Source organism: Zea mays, chromosome 5 (genome assembly GCF_902167145.1).
Source record: "Zea mays cultivar B73 chromosome 5, Zm-B73-REFERENCE-NAM-5.0, whole genome shotgun sequence".
Taxonomy (NCBI): domain Eukaryota; kingdom Viridiplantae; phylum Streptophyta; class Magnoliopsida; order Poales; family Poaceae; genus Zea; species Zea mays.
The window spans coordinates 144,345,826-144,353,171 of NC_050100.1; the positions used below are offsets into that span (position 1 = coordinate 144,345,826).

At 44.0% G+C, this 7,346-nt stretch overlaps 1 protein-coding gene across 1 annotated transcript; it reads right to left on the reverse strand.

Annotated features, from left to right (window-relative positions):
- Nucleotides 1-1,250: 1,250 nt before the first annotated feature.
- Nucleotides 1,251-6,405, reverse strand: LOC100273148 (putative protein phosphatase 2C family protein). Its single transcript, NM_001360217.1, has 8 exons — nt 5,876-6,405; nt 3,708-3,835; nt 3,528-3,626; nt 3,276-3,434; nt 2,897-2,983; nt 2,560-2,651; nt 1,851-1,925; nt 1,251-1,642 (listed from the first exon to the last, which is right to left on the reverse strand). Exons 1-8 carry the CDS (start codon nt 6,193-6,195, stop codon nt 1,505-1,507), a joined length of 1,098 nt encoding a protein of 365 aa, NP_001347146.1. The 5' UTR covers nt 6,196-6,405; the 3' UTR covers nt 1,251-1,504.
- Between the last annotated feature and the right edge of the window lie 941 nt (nt 6,406-7,346).

The window sequence follows — 7,346 nt, forward strand, 5'->3', positions numbered from 1 at the left end:
CGCGGGGACGAGGACGGGGCAGGCGCTCTCTTGGGGCCGCTCGCTTCCCTCACCCGCGTGGACGCTTGTAACCCCCTACTGCAAGCGCACCCGACCTGGGCGCGGGACGAACACGAAGGCCGCGGGATTTCCACCTCTCTCACGCCCGTCTCCGGCCGCCTCGCTTCCCCCCTTCGCGCTCGCCCACGCGCTCGACCCATCTGGGCTGGGGCACGCGGCACACTCACTCGTCGGCTCAGGGACCCCCCGGTCCCGAAACGTCGACACTACTGCAGGCCAGGCCAGCCCAGCCAGCGTCGTGTTAACTGTAGCCACGGATCTGATTGGCTGTAGCAACATATTATATTTCAGTTTATATTTCAGCCCAGCCTGGTGATCAAGATCATCAGCGAGGCCTTGTTCTGCACATATTATATTTCAGTTTAGAGTACATATATTTACATATATTTCTCTTTCAATTTAGAGTACATATATTTACATATATTTCTCTTTCTGTCGGTGAGAATATAATCATTGTTCCCCTTGTATATTTACAGGCTTTACATCTCTAGGACACTTTTGCTATTACTATATAAAGTTTTAAACTTAGAAGCCTTTGGCCCAACTTGATGGTAGGCTGTAACCATGCCTAGAACTGTGAGCCATGAGTGATGTCTGCATTTTGTTGGATTGAACCTTGGTCTACGAGTGGGACAAAATGACTGCAAGCACCAACTCTACTTTGTTCTTTGTTTTTATCTATTTAAATCATGTGCAAACTATGACCAACATATTGTCTGTTTGCTAGGACATACAGTTATCTTGTTGAATTGAAACTTTATGTAGACAGGGAACTAAAACTTATTGTCTGTTTGCTACGAGTGTACTAAAGGTTCTTCATGTTCAGAGCAGAAATCTTTATGTATAGCTTGACATTTTAGATGTATGTATAATGGATCAGATTTTCTGCTTTTATTCTTTGGACTGGGGCTAACCGAACAAGGAAAAATAGACAGGGAAAAGGAGGCAGGGAACTAAACCACGTAGGGAAAAAGTGTCAACAGGGGATCCATTCAATCCATATCTGAATTAATTACACTTGAGGATTGAATCCATACCAGCCGAACACAGCCTGATGGGGAGCTAAACTTCAGTCAGTTTGCTTTAGCTCCTAGATCCAGACAAACAGGGCTGAGTCGATTGCTCCGTTCGAGAATAGGGATACACGGTAACGGCCCATTGCATACTGGTTGCAAATCATCTTATCATCTAGTATCAAAGGCAAGAGGATAACCAATTTCCACTAAACAGTAATTGTAAACATAGTTTTATTAGAAATTAACCCATTGAAAATATCTATTACACCTGTTGGAACAAATGTTTCCTACAAGACAACAAAAGAATCAATGGACGAGTTCTTGGAAGTTGCTACAAGAGCGATAAATCTGAGAGAAGCCCCACCACCCGGCTTGCAGGATAATAATAGCCTGAAGCAGGGTACAACTGAAATTGGCCGCCACATGGCTCATCCGGTTTTGTCATGGTGAAATTGAACCACGATACACGTGATATTGTCAGCGCTGCCACGAGAATAAGCGATCTCTGTCAATTTCCGAGCTGCAGACTCTGGCGTGTCCTCTGATTTGCCAAGGGAAACGGCTTCCTTTTTTTCATAAAAGCATCAACAACATTGGTATTAATTAAGTGAAGACACCAATATGAGCACAGCTGCCCATTTTGTGAGCAATAAGAATGTAACCCAGAAGCAAGCGGTTAAGGCAGTGAGGTGATGTTTCCATACAATTATACAAATTTACCTAAAAAGCAACTGCCTACTTTGAAGAATGACTGAATAGTGGAAAAGTTATTACCTCATTTTCCACAACATCCCAAAGCCCGTCACTAGCGAGAACCAGGCATTCCAGCTCATCACTGAACTGTTCTTCCTGCAGTTTATTAGAAAAGAACTTCATTAAAGGCCTATTTGGAAGCACCCAGTTTTTAAGAAACTGGTTTATAAAAACCGAGGTGGTTCGAAACATACTAGTTTATGTCCCAATTTATAGAAACTGGATTCTCAGTTTCTTAAAAACCAATAAGCTAGCATCACCTAGCTAAAGACGGTTTATGAAAACTGAGGTGGTTCCAAACACCATTGACCACTTTTTTTTATAAACCAGTTTCTATAAACTGAAGATAGAAGCTAGATTCTTAAAAACTAGGTTGCTTCCAAACAGGGCCTAATTACCAAGTCCTAAGTCAGTGAGCGAAGTTCTACAGATCGACCAATAAATAAATTCTACATGCGATCAACTGATGGACCAGCAAAAGTAACAATCGCATATTAATGGAACAGCTTCTCTTGCTTCCAATTACATATCAAGGGCAGTCAATAAATAAACTGTTAAATGGTATTCAGGACTGTGGTTTAATTGTACACATAATGACATAACATATACTTTTGCTTTTTTGGCAGTTCTAATGTAACAAAACTGGTCAAAAAACTGGCTTCCCCGAAATTAAGCTGTTAACAAAAAAAGAGACTTGGATTTTTGGCATAATCAAATCACAGATTCTCACCTGAATTTCAGGTTCCGCCACCACATATGGCTTCAGTAAACGATTGCCAAATGCACGAGACATCGCCAATACACCACCTACCCTCCAAGTACCTGGGAAGATGATATGTTTATCATTCAAAGAAAAAAATGATGACTTGAAAAAAATAAGGCTGCTCCACTACAATACCAAGTTTTTCATACTCGAATGGGTGTATGGAAACCTAACATGTTCAAGCTCCCAGGAACACATATGGCTACAGATGAATAGCAGAAGCCTTTTGCAATCTGCCTTGTCAACTACAGCTAATGCAAGCAAATTAGCCCAATGTATAAAAGAACGAAGAGCACATGCTTACCAGCCCAAATGACAATACCACCAGCATTTTCTATTCTCTTTCGCTCATCAATCCTGTTAGGTTTGTGATCTTCTGAAAGTGCCATAGCTATAAAAAAACAAACAGATGAACTGTCAGGCATTTTGTCACAGGGTGGCACAGAATCAAAATTACACAGATTCAATGAGAAACCCTACGAACCAAACTGTCATGGATGGTTCTGTATTAACTACAACAAAGGTTTATGGATTATATATTGGTATGAGAAACAGAGCGATGCCAAGATTTTGCTTTGTGATTTAGATTCAACAGACCAGAGACCATACATCAACTGACAAATGTGACATGGAAATGAAACACAAATACACTACTTAAGATACCTACTTCCAGTATGCAATACCTTTGCCAGCTTTTGAAATAACAGCACGAGAATCACCAACATTTGCAACATACAGACGGTCACCCACCAAAATTGCAGTTGAAGCTGTTGAACCATCATCTCTGAAAGCACTTGCTTCCGATTCCAAGAAATCTGTATCGGTTTTCTGATATGTTTCGCCTGTTTTAAATTCAAGTTTAGCAGATAAACAGGTTGTAGCACCAACAATAATGGCAACAGGAAGTCTACAGTACAGCTGAAGAGAAGAAATACTTATAGCAAGCTTTGTATCCGTCAAGAAATCAGGGTGCTTGAGAAGGTTCTCAAACAAGTGCTCCCTCAAATACTCAGCAGCACGTGATCCACCATGACCTAATCATCAAGACTTTGAAAATAAATAACATGCTAGGCAAAAATAAACACAAAAACAAAGGCCAAGATTGGAGTCCATACCGTCAAAAACACCGAACAGGCTAATAGCTTGTCCATCAATTTCAGTTAGTTTTACATCATAGAAATCCTCCATTGTAGCTCTCTTCCCTCTAAAACTTGAGTATCCACAACTCAGTTTACCATCTTCTCTGTCACAATTTTAATATTGTGTTAAGCAGGGATCATGCCAAACACTCAAGAGTCTCAGAGTGCATCTACAGCAGAAAGGATAAACAAAGGTATCCTTGTACATCAATACATAATTTGAATGTTCAAAGCTATAAACAGTGTTTCTGAGTTGTTCAATTAATCACGATAAGTCAGTCTAATCAGTCCCTTCAGGTTGACAAGGGACACCTAGGCGACTGGCTCCACTAGAAACATAGTCGTTGCCTAATTGCGGTTAGTCATCTGACTCAGGCTGTTCTTTCATGGGCCAGATCAATTGGACTTAAAGGTCGGCTATTGGGATGCAAATTTAGCATGTTATGGCTAGCATGTGTGCCCAAGACTCCACCGAAAGGGAGAGAATGGAGGCGCCAGAATTCCTCCTCCCACACAGCCACAACTCCTCCCACTGTGATTCCTCTCTTCCTAGGCCGTGTGCGCTTCCTCCTCTCCTGCGCACTATTTGTCCTGCGCTGAATAGGTCAAACTGCTGACAAGTCCATCCCTCATTCCACAGGCATCAGTGCTGCCCCCTGTGCCAGCCAGTTCAAGCTGCCACCCCTCTTCGTGAAGCTGCTCCAGAAAGATGAGCTCCTCCTCTGATGGTGAGTGTGCACCTTCCCTCCATCTTGATATGCATCCTACTTGCTTGCTGTGCCGCTGTCCCTCTGCTACTCTGCTTGATAGCTATTAATCAAATCTCAAGTCACCAACTAGCCAATAATGTAGTCTTGCTGCTTGTTTATTGTCTATACTATACAGTATATATAGTATTTTATATGTCCTAGAAAATATAGGATGACTAGGCTCGACAAGTTGGTCCGGTCGCCTGGCCAGTCCCATCGCGACTAGGTGCGACTGTACAATTTGTAAACATTGGCTACAAATTCTGTAGAGAACTGAAGCCTAATAAGATCACAAAGTTAATTTTATATTTGGTGCTCTAGTATCACTATGTTTCAAACAAAACGGAGAATACTATTCTACCTATAACAACCATTACAGAATGGACTCAATGTATATTCTTCTTTTTAAGCTTTGCAGCTATACTTTCATAGCAGTACTTAGCCAAATATGGCATCCAGCATTCTTCACAACTTTTGATTTCCTATACAGCACGGAAATGGGATTGACGTTGAAGGACTTTGATAACTTGATTTTGGGCAACTGTAGCCGGTTCAGTCTCACTCAAGCCAACAACACCCCACCCAACACCCATGCAAAAAGATGAACACTACCATTTGCTTATTAAGACATGATAATCCTGATTGCTTAATCTGACTATCTGAGCCATCAGAGTGCAAATTTGCAAACCATATTTGCTATAGGCTATCTGCCGACCTCTATGTGCAACATATAGAACTGCAAAAGCGTATCTCAGAGTGTCAAGCTTTAGAAGTTGATTTATGATGTGGTCACGAGACCAATACATGTACTTGCATATAAATGTGACAAAGTTTTAGCACTAAAAGTCTTTATATTTGATAAATTTAGAATTCAAAAACCGAAACAAATTAACTGGTTCATATTTGGTGTCCCCAAAATCTTATAATTAAGTTTAACCTATATGAACATGATGTGGTACAAGTAACCACTCACAATAATTAACAGTAGTGGCTTACTGGAAAGTAAAATGCAGCATCTTAGCAGTAAAATACTATAATAAATAAAATGAATATATGTTTATGTTTGTTATTAATAAGAACGATGTCTAAAAAAGCAAGGCACCAACCGCTCACTTACATCTTAGAATATCGTTTTAGATTCTAATGTGCGGCAATGAATAGTAAAAGGAATGTGGTGCCACATGACTAACGCATCTGTAGTAACAAAAAGCACAAGGTGCATTTGCATGACTCTCGGTGTTCAGGCCAATTAGTCTCCTGCGCTGCAGGCAAGAAAAAACACAATGCAAAACTGCACACAAATGTATTCTAACCGGTTCAAATGCCCCATTCCGTACCATAACAGTGCCGACAGATTACATTAGTTAAGCCTCAAACCACACGCACAAACGTTACCTCTCCCATCCGCCGCTGGCGTAGCCACCATCGTGCGCCTGGGGCACGGCCCCCACCGCGCGGCGCTGCGGCTGCGCCTGGCCTGCCACCGCCCCAGCTCCCGCCTCCGCGGCGGCGGCGGCGGCGGAAGAGGCAGACTCAGAGGAGTCCAGCATCATCCTTCCCGTGACCGCCCGGAACCCGCGCCAGCCGTGTCCGTGCCGTGGCGTCACGCGCACATCCGTCGCGCGGCCACACAGAATCCTGGGCCCCCGGCGCCTGCCCGCAGACGACGCCGCACGCAGCACCAGCGCCCTCAGGAGGCTACCGATGCATACCATCTCATGGCTGCTGGCTCCACCACTCGCTTGCCCGGATGCCGTGGACGCGCCCCGATGCAAGATCCGCTGGTTTAATGGATTCGGATCTGGGGAAAGGTAGGGCAGGGAGGAGGAAGCGGCGGGAGGGGACGTGATGGCCGGTGCCAGATTCCGCTACCGCCTGCCTCCTCGCCGCTAGAAAAAGGCACCGGTTTTCAAGGAACTATTATCGACAATAATTGGTGTTGCCCGATTAAAAAAACTATACCTAGATTGGCCAATGGAAATAAAAATGCATCTGCTAAAAAAACTTGCAATGCTTTAGGAGCTGGCAATCCACTTTACAACGAAATTTAAGGTGTGTTTAGGATTGCTTTAATAGTTTTAAAATATATATATTTTTAATCTATATATATATATCTAAACAATAAATGAAATCTCTTCTCTGCTCCTATTAAAAACGGATAGGGTACGTGCAGAGGCAAAGTTGTGCCTCCACCCGGCCTACCCCTTGCCGCGCGTTCCTGTCCCGCAGCCCTCGTGCCCGTAGCCCTGCTCGCCACCCCCGCCGCACGATGGGGGACGCTATCTAAACTGCCACTCGCATTTGCCCTCTCCACCTCCCTGTGCGGCCCCCACCATGCTTTCTTCCTCACCACTCAGCCGCTGCTAGCTCCGACCTAGTCACGGCTTTGCCATCTCTAGCACCGCCCCTTGTCCCACGCCGCCGCCGCCAACGCCACAGCGACTACCGCGCTGCCATCCCCAAGCGGGACATTGAGCAACCTCATGTGTCTGCTCTGCGAGGATTTGCGCCTCCTCCACGCCGGACGACGACTCGCGTGGTGGATCTAAACGGCGCAACCATGTGATGGCGCCCCCTCGGCCCCTACCCCATCCGCCCATCGTCTCTGCCTAGATGCTCGGCAGATATTGTTCCTTGACAAAGAATTTCATAGTTTGATGTCCAGACATTTACTTTGATCTTTTTTTGGTGTACTATGAAGCACTTTTGCTTCAAATTGATTTCTTTTGACTTGTGCAACACTGATAAAGAGATACATAAGCGCCAAGACATGCTTTCTAGTTTGAAGTATAAAGCAAAGCAAATGCCGACAAGTTTGAACATGTCAAACTTTGCTAACAGGCATGTCGTGTCAACAATGGTCAGG

Coding starts and splice junctions, on each gene's coding strand:
- LOC100273148 (NM_001360217.1), bottom strand. CDS start 6,195: ATGGTATGCATCGGTAGCCTCCTGAGGGCGCTGGTGCTGCGTGCGGCG. Junction 2,984..3,275: donor TATTTCAAAAGCTGGCAAAG/GTATTGCATACT, acceptor GTTTTTTTATAG/CTATGGCACTTTCAGAAGAT. Junction 1,926..2,559: donor TGGCGGAACCTGAAATTCAG/GTGAGAATCTGT, acceptor AATAAACTGCAG/GAAGAACAGTTCAGTGATGA.